Here is a 17,172-nt window from a genome sequence, read left to right as displayed (position 1 = left end):
TTTCTCCTTCTTATGTTTTCACCATAAATCATCACTTGGAGTGATGAAAAATATCCATTTCATTTTATAACGCAAATGTATAGTTAGTAGCCTAACTCTATGGCCTAACTGCGAAAGTCTTGACTGCATGAACATGAAAAGTTGACGTGAAGCATATATCATTACATATCCTCGCTTTGTATCATCAACAACTTGAACACACTTGCTTAGTGGTCATATACCAGAAGATGTAGAATCCAAATTTTTTTTAACTTCTTTCTGGACAGTATTATTGTAAGCACAAAACTACTGATTGTATTAATAATTCAATAGCGTAGGAGATGCAGCGAAAAAGAATTCACCGTTCATTTGTTCTCATAGTAATTTCTGAAAAAATATTCTAACAAATCTAGTAGGTACTAAAAATATGGTGGATGCGCTTAGCAGATGATTTGAACGAAAAGACATACAAGAATTTACCAATGTAATGAGGTGATGAAGGCAGCAAAATTCGAAAAGTTTCGGAAAATTAAAATCATAAGAGGAATGTAAGGCTTTCATGATTTATGTTAATAAAAGGAATGAATTCAATGAATATATTGGGAATTCATTCAATTTATCTTGACTAATTTTCTTCAATTTTTCACTATTCACAGTACGATTCAATTGATCGAGCAGTTAGGTTTATTCATTTCATGAATATCCAAAACACATGTATGAACGAACCTTAACTGTTTATCGCTTTATTCGCTCGTTGTTTTATTTTGAGCCATTTTCTCCTAAACGTTATCTTTCCAATTACATGATTGACCTCAACCATATCTCCGCATCGAAAATTTAGATAATTCTCATTTCAATCCAATTTACTCTTAATTTACATGATATGACTCATAAATTCTTTTAATTAATTCTCTCGGCTTAAATAACTTGGGCTCATCGACGTCGGTCTATACCATCCTAAGAGGGAATTCTAACAGGAAATAGAGGTTTTTCAACCAAAACAGCTAATGCAAATTGCTTTGCGGTAACACTTCGTTGCGCATCTCTTCTACTACGAATGAATGTAGGTAAAAGCTAGTTGGGCCTTCTGTTCATAGTTACAATATCCGATGATACGATGATCCGAAAATTGGTGGAGGTTGGCTAATTATTTCGAAATTTTGAGCAATTGACCAATCAGGAGTATTTTCGAAGCATCGAATTATCGGATTTCGTATCTATGAGCAGAAGGCCTAAAGCCTGAATCTTCTCGTCATGTCCAAAAAAGACAAAGGCCAATGATTTGATCCAAGACAGTTTGCCCCATCAGTCATCGAATTCATTTGACTAATTTTTCGCTGAAAAATCACACAGTTAGATCAAAATAAAAAATCTGTAGCATTTTCTGACAGGTGAAAGTTTAATCATTGTATAAAGACTAGGTAGTCTTCATATAATGGGTATAAATAATCAAAAAGTCATAGATCTTGATCCTCTTGGGTACAATCAAAGAGGATTTTTGGTACAATGTTCTATCTGTCTTCGTATTGATATTATCTGAAGGAAAGAAAATAGTTATCTGCGTATTGAAAACAGAAAATAGGAATAATATTTAATGGGAATTGGGAATAGAAAATTCAAATACATATACAGGGTGAGTCTTCAACTCGTATAAATATTTCAATAGTAGATTCTTGTGGTCAAAAGAAACAATTTTTTTTACACCATTTTTTCCGATTCGACTTTGATAAAAAGATAAAGCCATTTTGAGTTTTTATAATGAGCTATATCATATATAAAATTACCTTCAGAATAACTAGCTAAATCTCTGACACATTTGTAGATCTTTTAAACAGAGTTGTATTCAGCCAAAGTACCCAATTTTTCAAATTTCACAGACATTTTTCAATTTTTGAACATCAAATTATACTCGAAAACGGCGCATTATACGAGAAAATATGAAGAACACTTTTATTTTACGAAACGTTCAAATATTCATCAGATAGCATCTAACTTAGTTTCAAGAGTTGGATTTTTTGAATTTTTTGTATTTTCATTTCATTCGATAAAACCGTTTGTGAGATCGAACTAAAAATAACCTCTTTTCATGGTTTTTAACAGCCTGTATCTTTTAAACCTAGCCGATGCGGCAAAATGGTGAAGAAAAAAGTGTTTCTTTTGATCTCAATAATATACTGTTTAAATATTTGTACGAGTCAAAATATAATTCTCAAGATACAGAAGAGTATATTATTGGTCAGGTTAATGTTGTTCTCATATATATTTCAAGAAATTCCTAAATTTATACTTAGATATCTATAGATGGGTAAGTATAAATTTATTCAATTTTATAGTCAAATTTCGACATTCGTATCTCCCAAAAATCATTTTAGATGCTGAAAGTAATAGATATTCTAAGAGAGCATGTTCTAGTCATTAATCGCCAAATTTCATGGATTTCAGTGAAACCGTTGGCTGTTGACGAATTTTTAATTGACCTCAACTTTTTCGGAATTCTTCGAAGTTAAAATTTCGACACATTTGAACCTTGGGAATAAGCGAAAATTGAATAAGCATAAACTCACATTTTCCATTCTATTTGGCAAACGAAGTAGTATTTATAATACAATAAACGGGTTACCGCAATTTTGTTGACAATAAATATTGAATATTCTTCTCTTGATTCAAAATAATTTTCGGTATTAATAACGAATCCACCAATATTTGATCTGCAATTCATATTTATTATGGTTGCCCATTTCGTACTTACAAGGTACAAGTTACCAGATTCAACTTTTCATTTTCGTATAAATAAATGATATTTTCTTTGAATCTTCAAACGTTACCAAGTTGACTGCAATGACAACAAAATTCCTTTCAGAATAACAAGCCAAATCTATGACAATACACATCCGTAATATATGTTATGTTTTATTTGGTTCTGTCTTCATTAACCTAAGGTGGATCTTTATAACAAAGTTCCATTCACCTAAAGTATACAGTTTTTTCAATTTCACAGATGTTTTTCATTTTGGAATTTCTAATGAATCGAAAACGGTACACGAGAACGTATGGAGAATATTTTCATCTTGCAAAATGGTCAAATATTCATTAGTGAGCGTTCAACTCACTTTCAACACTCATGTCTTGGGTTCTTTTAATTTCTGGTATTTTTATGGTATGTAATTGTCGTGAGGAAGAACCTGGATGATGTAAATGGAATTTAGGGTTCGGAAAATATTCATCACATCAATGAAATCCTATATTCCGACAAAACATTCCATTCCATAACTGAAAATTACATTTTTCATGGATTTTCAAAAGCCAAAAAAAAATTGGAGAAAATAGTAAAAGGAAAAATTGTTCCTTTTGACCTCAGGAATCTCGTGTTCAAATCAAAGATATCACAGTGTGTAATATGAAGAAAGTGATCACGCCTAAACAGGGAGGCAATGAATAAAATAATGAGGATAAATTCAGATGCATACTACCCGACGATATGAATATATCGTGGAGCGTACTCCATTTGGGGGCCTTGACGATGACAAACTGGCTAGCTCAATTCGGATCGTAAAACTTGTCGATATTCATATCGTCGGGTAGTATGCATCTGAATTTATCCTCATTATTTTAGTGTGTAATATCTTATATCTACTAGTCAAAGACTCAACCTATATAGAGACGGCTGTCCTGGACTTTAGCCTAAAGGCGGCATACTCTTAAATCCGACTCTGTGCAGATTTAATGGTAAAATACATAGAGGTGGAAGGAGGAATTTCAACGATATCTTCTAAAAAAAAAACCTTGGAGTCAGTACACGTGCCTGGCGGGCCTGAGGGGAACGTATTGGAAACAAATCATTGCAGTATGTACATACAGGGTGGGCTTTTTAAAACGAAACAGACGAGATAACGGGCGGAATAAATTAATTTCGAAAAAATGCTCAGACACGTCGATTTTTGTTTCGAGGGGCACAACTTTTAAGATCAAATTCACAACTACATCGCTTCAACCCTTAGTATAGTATAGTGTTAGAACAACAACCCCTAAATTTTCAATAAGGAAGATGGGGTAAATTTCACCTTATTTAGAAGGCCTTTTTCTCCTGAGTTCAGCATATTGGTTTTTTCTTCATTTGATTCATTGATTCTTGAAATATTGACATTTTAATTTGAAACAACGATGGTATTGTCGTCAAGCAAGCTGTCTGAATCAAGCGAATTTAATATTCATTTATTCTGTAGATTTGATGAAACTTCATAACTGCCATAAACCAGACATCAAAATAATATTCATTTCTCTCATCCACAATGAAAAATAAAGAAATGATTTCAATTGTTTCTGCCAAAGAATTAACCATTTTCACCTCAATGGTTGAAGAAAGTAATTACCAATAATAATTATTTCGTTGTCTAATGTTGACAATTAACGGTTACCATCGTAATCACAGAATGAATTAGTCAAATAATTGATGATTTCACATAGCATGGTTAGCGGAATGACTGGTACTGTACGAAATTCAAAATTTAATATCTCTAAAACGAATGCATTAAATGAGAAAAAAATTTATACGCTGAATTCAGGATAAAAAGGCCTTTCAAATGAGGTATCACTCACCCTATCTTTCCTATTCAAAATTTAGGGGTTGGTGTTCTAACACTAAGGGTTGAAGCGATATATGTAGTTGTGAATTTAACCTTAGAAGTGGTCTGCCTCGATATAAAAATCGACGTGTCCGAGCATTTTTTCGAAATAAATTTATTCCGCCCGTTATCTCGTCTTTTTCGTTTTAAAAAGCCCAGCCTGTATTTGTATCGACTCAAATTCAAAACATTACCAGAATCTTTTCAATCATTGGCAATTTATCACAACTGAAAATTTAATTATGGGAGTACCATTTAGAGGCACATATCTACATAAAGCGGTCTCGTAAGAAAAAAAATACTTTCTACTTTATTCACACCTGAGCTGAGAAAGAGTCAAGTAATTCCAGGACACTCTGTATACTTCATTACCCAATAAATTAAATACAGTATTGAAATAGATATTGTTGTTGTTTCTGACAATCTAAAATATCATATATTAATTATATGCACCGCAATACGCAGTACATAATTTCTTTCTGATTTTTCGAGTTTTTTCAAAACGATTAGAAAGATATGAAAAATTATTTATTCATTACTTACAATCAGAAAAGAGTTCTTTATTTGTATGATTCCCTTAGCCGTCCTCAGTCATATTTCAAATGGTTCGAGTTACTATATGCAGAACCACAGCCCACCCTGTGTAGGAGTGTGGCAGAACGGTGGTGTCATGGCGCCAAAGAATTTCTCTAATTTTTGGGTGGTGCCTTTTCAAACAGAAATGCAACGAATTGTGACGCCTCTCATTCAAGCAACCACTTCCTTGTTGATATTCCCAAAATTTGGGTACCTACCTGCCAATGCAATTGCAAGATGTCAAAACCGAGGTTAAAACCTCCCTAATCCTTTTCGAAATGCGCGAAACTAACGGCATTGAAGATCAGTTCGTCCAATCACTTGCCACAAATTCAGACATTCAGTGGAACGGCCAGTCGTGTAAAAAAATCCACTAATTATATGCTAATGTTATTATATGGCACACAAAAAATCGAATTTATAATTCTTTACCTTCAACAATTAAGCTTTTCATTATTTTCTCAGGAAACTTTAGGTTGCCGACGAATTTCCAATGATTTTACTGGGTGTGCCAATGAAGTTTATTAATGAAGAAGGATCACGCCTAAACAGGCAGTCAATGAAAACAATTCCTATTTATTTGATAAAGTTTATACTTATTCAATGTCACAATGTGTAGGTACTAGTTTCGAATATACTAGTGTCGCAGTGATGATTAGATAATTGCAAAATAAAATAGCGTGAAGAGGTGAGGGGGATTGAAATCAAGGAAAATTTATCCGTTGTGAATAGTATACTATAATTAGAGATTGGTTCTCATTAAAAAAAAACCAATGAATAGGTAGTAATCTACTTTTGTGTCATAATACATATCTTGCTCCAGGTATAGGTATTTTCAACAAGAATGGGGAGCTACGTCTTTGAATAGTAATCGTATGTTTTACGACTATTGATATTTTAAAATAAATCATCAGGTTTTCTTACGTCATGCCTGTATACAGGGTGTTTCACGATACATGACAAATGAAAATCGTGAATGGAGGGCATTGAGCTGAGTGCAAATAACACTCTATATGAGTGCTTTCGGAACCCCGTTTCCATTATACTGGGGGTTTTCAGAAATTTTTCAAATAAATCCTTAAATTCTCGATCGAAGGAAAATTTATATTTATCTTAAAGTTGACGGTTTCAACACAACAGAGAGCATTTAAATTTTACAAAAATCATGATCAGGCTCAGTGAGGCTGTACTTATTTCAAGTTCAAACACTCAAGAAACAAGAAACACCCTCCATATGGTTATGGAGGTCATTTTCGTTATCTATGAATTGGGTTGCCTCACCTTTTGATCATAATTTATAAATAATTGTTTTGTGGTCAGACGCCTGCAGGAATAGAGTTCTTCATTGAAATGTGTTTAGAAATTCTCAATTGCAATTTTTTCTTCAATGAATATTCTATTTAATGTATTTAACAGTAATACCATATTCGGCCACTCGAAATTGTCATTCACAATGATAAAATGTTTTGCAATTGTCGTAATTGATAAAAGTTGAGGAAATTTTAAAGGAAAAACTAAGCCACTTTGAAACTAATAATTATAACTTGATCTTCAGAATAAATCGTCTTTCTACGGATAACTAGTAGTCTGAAGTAGGTGTTCAAAATGATTTTCTCCACTTTTCTCCAACTTTTTGGCAATCTTTATGATGCTCGTAACTCCTCGTTTTATTACATAGGGATTTCTACGAATTTCATCACAAGCAGCATTTATTCAATCTAATAATTTTTTCCTTGACAGGATATCTGCTTCATAGAACTTGGTCTTCAAATAACCACAAAGAAATAAATCGGCGAGTGTCAGATCAGGAGATCTAACAGTCCAATGTTGGTGTCTACCCTACCAATCCACCCGTCCGCATATTCTCTATTAGTATAGTCAATGAAGTTTTCGAAAGATCATTTATCATACTTATACGAATTCTTAATCATTACCTTCACTAGAAAGATGAATGAGGTGAAAATCAATCGGGCAAATTACTTCAGGTGCACGTGTTGTCCATAAAACGCGATTCATTCTGAAGATATCAAGTTATAATTATAATTTTTATGATACCGTAGCTTTTTTTTCCATTTTTGTTCATTATCAATAATGAGGCTTATTATCACTGTAAATGACAATTCTGAATAGCCATGTATGCTATAAATGTCAAAAACCAATACAAGCCATATATTGAGAACGAAAAAAGTCAGTTAAACATTTCCAAATTCATTTTTATGCAGCGCTGTTTTCAAGAGACCACAAAACAATTATTAAAAATAATCCACGAATGGGGCATATAGATAGATTCAGATTCATTTAAATCGAGAAAATCGTACATGCAATTAACTATAATATGAAAATTGTGATGAGAAACTACATATGGGGTGTTTTTCATGAGTTTGAATATAACCTTAATGAGTCCGGTCCTGAGAATTTTAATGTTCTGTTTCATTGAAGCTATCAACTTAAACCTGATAATGAATTTTCAGTCGAATGCAACGAAAATATCAGGAGTTATAACCAAACGAAAATTCGAGGAATTTGAGAAAATAGTCTGTATATCGGAAAAGGTGTAGGTACCTAAGACACACGTCATATCAGGAGTTTTTGAACTCAGCTCCATGCCCTCTGTTTGCGGTTTTCGATTGTCCGTTTACTGATGAATCACCCTGTATAGGTAGTCATAGTAATAAATGAATAATTTGCGAATAAATTTGAGGTGTGATTCCTTGTCAAAAAATAGTGTGGGTCTGCTTATACAGGGTCCTGAAATAGATCAAATAGTGCGTTAGGTTTCCATAGCTGCCAAACCAGACGTTTTAGAAATTTTGTTGAGCATTCCCTTTGTACTTTCAATTCTGTATCTCAGGAAATTATTTTTTAATAAACAGGGTGTTCCCAAATAAAATTATTGAACACCCCTTATATTTTTGCATATTTGATATTTTCAATGCTCTTCAATACCTCTACCATGATGCAAAATATTAGAGATATTTTTCCAACGGTACGGATCTTATTCAGAAAAAACTGCAGAATTTCGGCGAAACAGTATTTCGATAAAAGCTCTTTACCGATTTCCAGAAGCGATATAAACATGAATTTGATCAGGATTTCTTTGAACTTAAGAATTTGCCTAGTCATCGTTCCTAAATGATCAACCTCTCTTATACAGGGTGTCTGTTATCAATGCCCAAATATGAAGGATTTCAAATTGTTTTTTCTCGATTTTTTCAAATATAACACCCTGTTTTTTTTCCATGATGATGATATTCGTTAGTTATTGCGGGTTCATAATTCCTGAAATTTTTGTTTGAAATGTCATTTTTCGTGTCTGCTGGACACAGGAGTGAAAATAATCCTAAGGTTACTTCTGAAAAAATGTAAGGTTTCAAACTGTGTACATCATCATGAAAACACAGGGTGTTACATTTGAAAAAATAATCGAGAAAAAACAATTTGAAATTCTTCATATTTGGACATTGATAACGGACACACTGTCTAAGAGAGGTTGATCATTTAGGAACGATGACTAAGCAAATTCTTAAGTTAAAAGAAATCCTGATCAAATTCATGTTTATATCGCTTCTGGAAATCGGTAAAGTTCTTTTATCGAACTACTGTTTCGTCGAAATTTTGCAATTTTTTCTGAATAAGATCCGTAAAGTTGGAAAAATATCCCTAATATTTTGCATCATGCTAGAGGTATTGAAGAGCATTGAAAATATGCAAAAATATAAGGGGTGTTCCATTCGAAAATCTTTCATTTGTTGAATAATTTTATTTGGGAACACCCTGTACATCAGAAAATAATTTCCTGAGATGCAGAATTGAAAGTACGAAGGCAATGCTTCTCAACTAAATTCCTAAAACGTCTAGTTTGGCAGCTATGGAAGCCTAACGCATGATTTACGATTTCATTGAAAAATTGATTTCTTTTGTAAGAACCACACTGCTCTATCGTTCTGAAATATTTTTATTGCTGCGGTGTTTCCGCTTTCCGCTTATATCGAAATTAAAGATTTATCAATTGCATATTGCATGAGTACTACCCACCAACTTTTGGAATACTAGAATGATGAAATTTAACTCTTCAATTTTCTTCAAAACTACTGAAGCTACGAAGTGAATTCATGGGATAAAAATTGTCCTAAATTGAATTTCCTCTCGAAACATATTTTTGTTTTTCAAATTTTATACGAAATATATGGAAACTTATGCTGTTTGTTTCAACCCCATTTAAATATAGTAGTTGAAGAAACGGTGGTATGTACTTACACCATTTATATTATGGTATATTACGATTTTTTTAAAACTGTATGCCAAAGTATGTTGTTCAGATAAAAAATATGTCGAAACGTATGTTGCCCTGTAGCGATCATTTCAATAAAATTTATAGTAGACACGGAAACCGGAAACTGATTTCAACGAATGACGTTTGATTCCGCACTTCAAATTTTCAGATAACAGGATGATGGACGAATATTGAAGGAAAATACACGTTTGCTGAAAATATTAATGAAGTGTATATCTGTCCGTCCATAACTGAATACCCCGTGTAACCGTAACTCATTTAACTTTAGTTAAGCTTGTACTTTTGGGTAATACAGAAAATAAATTGAATTTTTATCTCTCCTGGATGTAGACGGGAAAATTTTCACAGCAACGTTTGCCTTTCGTCTCAATTCTTGATGAATATTCAGGGCTTTCATAAATTATTGTACATCATAGTAAGCTTACGAATAATGTGGAAATTCGAAGTCGTTTGCTTCATAATTATGAAAATTTCGTGAACTTAACTCTTCCAAAATAGTAAAAATCTGTGAAAGTATTTCAAGGGCCATTATTTATTAAATGACGAATTTCTGCAAATTCCAGACGGCGGTAATAGTGTAACCTTTGACGGTTTCTGTACCTCAAATACACGGGATAGATTGTTTTATACATAATTATACTAATTGGTTCGTTTTTAATAATGGCGTTGTTTTTTGTTAAGAAATCGTGAACACTTGATACCAAGGACGAATAACGGTTCCAATAACCCTGAAAAAATAAATGAAACAAAGATTATGTAAAATTCTGCATTTATTTAAAATCTGTTATTGCAGAGGAATAAAAATTTATTAACTGCGAAACTTGCAATCTTAACAAACATATCGATCGAAATAAATAAGCATTACTCCAATGAATTCACATTAGACGTGTAAAAAAATCAAACAAGGACTAGGCATAGTAAAAAAAAAACTAGGGAGTATGAGGCAGCCCTAATAAAGTTGGCAGCAACGACTTAATGCCTATTTCTTTTTCAACAAAAGACGCAGAAAATGTTACAATGAGTGAATAGATGGAAATGAAAGCAACAAAAAAGTCAGTCTTGAATAAGTTAAGTAATGTATTCAAAATTTACAAACCGGAATGTACAAAAAACTGTAAAAATGATATATATATATAATAGAGAAACAATTTTGAATTTAAAGCTATTTTGCTTTTCGAAATGAGGCAACAATTTAGTTTTCATCAACTTCAGCTTCTTGGTCTTCATCGAATTCTGCATCCTCATCAGCGGTAGCCTCTTGGTATTGTTGGTATTCTGATACCAAATCGTTCATGTTGGATTCAGCTTCAGTGAATTCCATCTCGTCCATACCTTCTCCTGTGTACCAATGCAAGAAAGCCTTACGACGGAACATAGCGGTAAATTGCTCGGAGATACGTTTGAACAACTCTTGGATGGCAGTGGAGTTACCGATGAAAGTGGCAGACATTTTCAAACCTCTTGGTGGAATGTCACAAACGGCTGTCTTTACGTTGTTGGGGATCCATTCTACGAAGTAGCTGCTGTTCTTGTTTTGGATGTTGAGCATTTGTTCGTCAACTTCCTTCATTGACATCCTTCCTCTGAACACAGCTGCTACTGTCAAGTACCTACCATGTCTTGGGTCGCAGGCGGCCATCATGTTCTTGGCGTCGAACATTTGTTGGGTGAGTTCAGGAACTGTCAAGGCTCTGTATTGCTGGCTACCTCTGGATGTCAATGGTGCAAAACCTGGCATGAAGAAGTGGAGACGAGGGAATGGTACCATGTTTACGGCTAACTTTCTAAGATCGGCGTTCAATTGACCAGGGAACCTAAGACATGTTGTGACTCCAGACATTGTGAGGGAAACCAAATGGTTCAAATCTCCGTAAGTTGGGGTGGTCAATTTCAAAGTCCTAAAGCAGATGTCGTAGAGAGCTTCGTTATCAATACAGTAAGTTTCATCGGTGTTTTCAACAAGCTGGTGGACTGACAGTGTGGCGTTGTATGGTTCTACTACAGTATCGGATACTTTGGGCGAGGGTACTACTGAATACGTGTTCATAATTCTGTCTGGATATTCTTCCCTGATTTTGGAGATCAACAAGGTACCCATACCGGATCCGGTACCTCCTCCAAGTGAGTGTGTAAGTTGGAACCCTTGTAAGCAATCGCATGATTCGGCTTCTTTACGTACTACGTCCAAAACCGAATCTACCAATTCGGCACCTTCTGTGTAATGACCCTTAGCCCAGTTGTTACCAGCTCCAGACTGTCCAAAGACGAAGTTGTCAGGTCTGAAAATTTGTCCGAAAGGTCCTGAACGGACAGAGTCCATGGTACCGGGTTCCAAATCTACTAGGATGGCACGGGGCACGTATTTGCCACCAGATGCTTCATTGTAATATACGTTGATTCTTTCGAGCTGGAGGTCTGAGTCTCCATGGTATGCTCCGGTGGGGTCAATGCCATGTTCGTCGGAGATGATTTCCCAGAACTGAAAAAAAAAAACAACCATCAGTATGTTGAAACTTGATAGGAGGTAGATTAAAAGTGTTGAACACCAACCAATCAATAATATTTGTATTTTATCTTGATAGAAAAATGTTGAAATGTTCTGATTTATGAAATGTAAACAACGCAAAAACCTATTTCTAAGGTGAACCAGTTAAGATGTGAAACAAGATATTTCACGGATGCATTACATAGATGAAATTCTATTATTACATTACGATGAGGACAAATAATTTAAATGAAAATTGCTGGTATGTGCTGATAAATAACCTCGAATACTTTAGTGGCGTATTCATTGACGGCAATAATTTCGAGAAATGGTGAATAATCAACCAAAATAACGCAAATAACCGTGTGGAATACTTAACAATGAGTAAGGCGAAGTAGTTACTTCAATAGCGCGATTGCTGAGAAGCTAGAGAGGCCATGCAAGTCATTCACCCAAGTGATCAGCGCAAATGACCTACACTAAGCATCATTAGTATTAAGACTAATTAGCTCACGTTCTTGATACTACGTCGGTTTAGAATCGACGGTATTAAAACAAGAGTGCACTTCCGTCTGAGAATACTTTGGGCGGATGCCAAATGACACGATTTTAGTTCCTAGTTTTCAGTAGAGAAGGTAGAAGAAAGATTTAAAAAATGCTATTTCATTTGTATATGTATATCATTTTCACATTTTTATGCAAGCAATTATTCAAAGTACAGAAATACATATTAAGGCCTGATAGTGAACAAAAATACAATATTTTGGCGAACTCCCAGCAACAAGGAGAATAACAAAATTGGTGAACTGGAACTGATAACACCAATATTGATTGGATGCCAATTATAATCGTGTATCATCTTGCCGGGGAATTAACGAAAAAAACATGTCCCCATCTGAATGATAAAACAATAATTATTATCAATGATAAAGATCGTCAACGATCTACGGTTCAACAACAAAGTTTCCAAAGGTCGGACGCGTATTTCTGATCAATACTGGTATTTCTTTCCATTCAAATATGGTCAACTCGTACAAGGACTACTCCTGTAGAAGTAAAAGAGTATCGGCGACAGGTTTATGCACAAATAAGGCTATGAAAGTCGGACTTATCACCATGAAATGGCAATGACTAAATTTTACGATTCGTTGCAGTCATTTCTATATATAGTACCTCATCAGACATACGTTGCGTAACGCCATATAACCGATATAATTGAAGACGTCCTACACCACGGTTGACGAATTAAAAAGAAATAGTAATTCAACGACACTTAACTGGTTTGAAAAAATTCAATTAAGTTCACTTCCAAGTCTGGAAACGAAAAGATTAGTATTTATCAAGACAATTTTATTCATTCGGAATTATGGAAGTTTAATATGAAGCATTATGTATTTTACTAACTAGAAATTTATTTATTTGAACACGCAAACGTTCAGGACTAACATAATAAATATACTTCCGGAGACGGAGGAAGTTCTCCATAAACGTAGATGGGTTGCGTATAATCAATAGGATGACGTCATAAAAAAAATTTCGTGCCAAAAAGTGAATGGAACGGAACAGGCCTGAGAGGATGACTCAGAATTAAACATCCATTACATCACAGTCATGACAGTCTCCCCCACATAATGGATTATGCGGGGTTACTAGCTAGAGGAAAATTTAGGTAATATAGTTTCAATTGAGGAAAATTATTTAGGAGACACATGTTTCCGTCAATGTAGAAAAGATGAATTGATGATTTTTCATCAATTTATCTTGATTTTTCAATTGATAATTTTTTATTAACGAAAAAATTACTTAAAATTTTTGATTTAAGAATTTCCTACAAATTTATTTGTTTCATTAACGTGCATACTTTTAATGACGTTTTTATTTTCTTTCGTGCATCGCAACAATGATAAGTACTTTATCTCAGAAATATCAAGAACAAACATTTCATTAAATCCGTTTTTTGAATGCAGGGATCAACAGAGGATTTGAATATTACCTAGATGGAATTTTGTTGGACCGATTTGATATTACCGAAGTTATTCAGTTTTTCGAACAGAAAATTTTATTCTCATTTTGCCTAATTTAAGATAGGTATATTCTAATAAATTCTCTTTATTATTCTGATCAATTGGTTATTTCAATATAGAAAACAGTTTTCAAATTTTTTTCCATATTGTATAAAAAAAAGATAAATCGCTTGAAACCTACTGTCAATCCGAATTTAAATGTTGGGTTTGAAGTAGAAATAGTAAGTAGATAGTAAGATAGTTATTATCCATCATATAATTTAAAAAAATTATAAAAATGTTATGAAGATATAAAATTCAGACTACTGCGTTTCTAGATTAAAAAATTACATCCGAAATTTCAATAAATTGAATGAGTCACACAAAGGAACTGAGCCATAAAACGTAATGATGTAGTTTCATGAAAGAAGAGAATGATGATACGACAGGTGCAAAGCGGGTTGAAACACTATCTTTTACTCCCCTTTCGCCCCCTATTTTTCAAGAAGCCCTCTCGCTGTTGCCAACAGGCATGTCTACTTCGCCCTATCGATTTCCGTAAAATTTGGACACCGCCCAAATGTTCACTGCGGCGAAATCGGCGAAGTTCTGACAAAGGATGACTAATTCAAGATTCGAATAACAACCAATTTATTATCAAGACGTAATCGATGAAATCAATATTAGAAACACAATTTATTGTTCTCACGACTCATTCAAATTGAAAGATTTGGAGAAAATCTATACGATGATTTTGCGCCAAAGTGCAAAAATTAAAAGTACCTTCTGATCTCGCAGTATGTAAAATGAAAGGAGACAAAAACTCATGAAATAATACGAGATCAATTCAAAGCCAACTGCGATGTTAAAATCATTTATAGACAATTTGTCACCTTGACACGAGTCAAAAATATTGTTTCAATAAAAATTGCTATTATCGAAAATTTTCCGCAAAACATGAGAAAATCTTGCCAAAACAAACTTAATAGACGTTTGCATTACTTAATAATTATTGAATTCTTAGACTTCAAGTAACTAGAAATTCTATGAAATAAACGTGGTTTGACAATTTAATCCATTGTTTATAGAAACGGTGCAACCTGAATTTGAATTGGCTCCAAACTATTTTCTATTTCAGATCCTTAATTCAATAAAATAACACTACGTGTTAAAATCAGTAGAACATGACTCGCTCAGTGACTCACGACATGACCGACAAATACAATTGATTTCTCACAAACGTTCACCCTCTTCTAGGAAAAAGGTATATATCCTATAATTTTTATTTCCAACCCTAGCTTAAGCGATAATCGATGAACTTTTGTGCTAACAAGATAATATAAATGATTCCGAACAAAATGGACGCAAGATGGAATTTTCAATATTTCATGAAGCAATTTCTAAATATTTTCTATGATAATGGTTATGACTGATGAGAAACATAAAAATTAATTATGTGGAACTGAACCAAATACAGTATTTTATATATAAAAAGGAACGAAATGAAAGAACGATTCTTCGAAAGGTAAGAAAGACATCCTCCCATAGAATTGTTCACAATAGACCCCCTCCTTTCCCATGAGCAACAAAAATAGCCCTATTGGAAAGGATGCCAAGATAATGAAACTTTGAACCCGCCCAGGAAATGCGTTCTTTTCTATTTGCATAGGATAAATGATGCCTGCAAAAAGTTCTTGACAGGAGGTCATAGACAGTTATCGAATACCAATGCCTTCTAGATAGGTAGATGGGCGTGTTAGGTACTGCAGAATACTTGACTACTATTTTCAGATACAGCATGCGCGAAGGAGGATATTGAACTTTTATTTCATGCTTGAAGAATTTTAAGATCTAAAACCATTCGAGTGTAAGATGATATACACGTTGACTTGTTCCTATGATTACCCCAATTATTACTAACCAGTGTGAGAAACTTATTAATGAAACTAAATTTTCCTAGGTTAGATGAAAAGAATTATGTGAAGCTTCAATTCAATTTTTATTCTACGACAAATTGAATTTACTGTATTTTCTCGAAAATTCGTAATATGTATATGTAATGAAATAAAGCAACTTTATTTGCGAACCAGTACAAATGTATTGATCCTGTCAACCACACCCAGTCATAAAATGTGAATAAAATTTGCTATTCAATCTATTCAATTCATACCGGATTCAACTGACGGTTATTTCCCTACGAGAAAACGGCAGATGTTCAAACAAAACGCAACCGCTTCGTGAATCGTGATAGCAGACGCCGGTTGCCGCCTGAATAACGGTTTTTTATATTAATCTGAATGAAAACATTCACTTCATGTTTCAAATTTTTCAATTTCTCAACCAACACATTTGAAATTAAGGAGAGTAGATTATCAATAATCAATGTAGTGAAGAAAACACTTAACAATTTCTCGTTACATTTAAGATGAAAATTATGGAAAGTAAGAACCATTCAAAATGACACAGGAAAAGATCGTACCTCAATATTGATAGAAAAATTTGTAAGCCAACTATTCGGATGAAAACAAAATGATTGAAAATCCTGTGAATATACCGGCAAAATTCCTATTCTCAGAACGATCAACAAGCCGATATTTTCAGTTAGGCTAGTAGAGCGCCGGCCGGTATCGAACGAACAGCCACCTTAGATTGAACAGGATTATTTCTCTCTAATAAGCATTGAATATTGTAAAACATTAATGGGTTATGTTTAGATTCCGTCCAAAAGTAATAATTTACTCTCACATTGAATTTTGCTCAAGTCCAGGGCTGTTCCCAATATGGCCGTTGCACAACTAAATTCTCGGAAAATCATACAATTTTATTCGAAAATTCCAAGAAAATGTACTTACTTTTGCTCCAATCTGGTTTCCACACTGTCCAGCTTGAATGTGTACGATTTCCCTCATTTTGTTAGATTTTTATTTAACTAATAACACGTAATAATTTTCAATACTGTAGTAACTCTATAACGAGCTTCGCTTTGAATTGAGGAAAGTCGTACAACGGTTTTCAATTTTATACGTTCCCCACCCTCCTCTTTTCTCTTCGCGCGATCGTAGATGATCCGCCACCGCGTTGCCAGAATGTCGCGAATGTGGGCATATTGAATGAAACGTTGAGAATATGGTATTCCTGATTAGAAATGAAAGAAAATGAGAAATTTCTATCGCAAGTTTTTAACCTCATCTTATTCTTAGACTATAAAAATTT

The 17,172-nt window shown here is 33.8% G+C and overlaps 1 protein-coding gene across 1 annotated transcript; it reads right to left on the bottom strand.

Annotated features, from left to right (window-relative positions):
* Nucleotides 1-10,223: 10,223 nt before the first annotated feature.
* LOC123306324 (tubulin beta-1 chain) lies at nt 10,224-16,971 on the bottom strand. Its single transcript, XM_044888287.1, has 2 exons — nt 16,812-16,971; nt 10,224-11,950 (listed from the first exon to the last, which is right to left on the bottom strand). The coding sequence occupies exons 1-2, from the start codon at nt 16,866-16,868 to the stop codon at nt 10,664-10,666; spliced, it is 1,344 nt and encodes a 447-aa protein (XP_044744222.1). The 5' UTR covers nt 16,869-16,971; the 3' UTR covers nt 10,224-10,663.
* Between the last annotated feature and the right edge of the window lie 201 nt (nt 16,972-17,172).

Source organism: Coccinella septempunctata, chromosome 2, assembly GCF_907165205.1.
Source record: "Coccinella septempunctata chromosome 2, icCocSept1.1, whole genome shotgun sequence".
NCBI lineage: Eukaryota > Metazoa > Arthropoda > Insecta > Coleoptera > Coccinellidae > Coccinella > Coccinella septempunctata.
The sequence above is the reverse complement of the archived record's forward strand: the minus strand, read 5'-3'. Positions and strand labels throughout refer to the sequence as shown.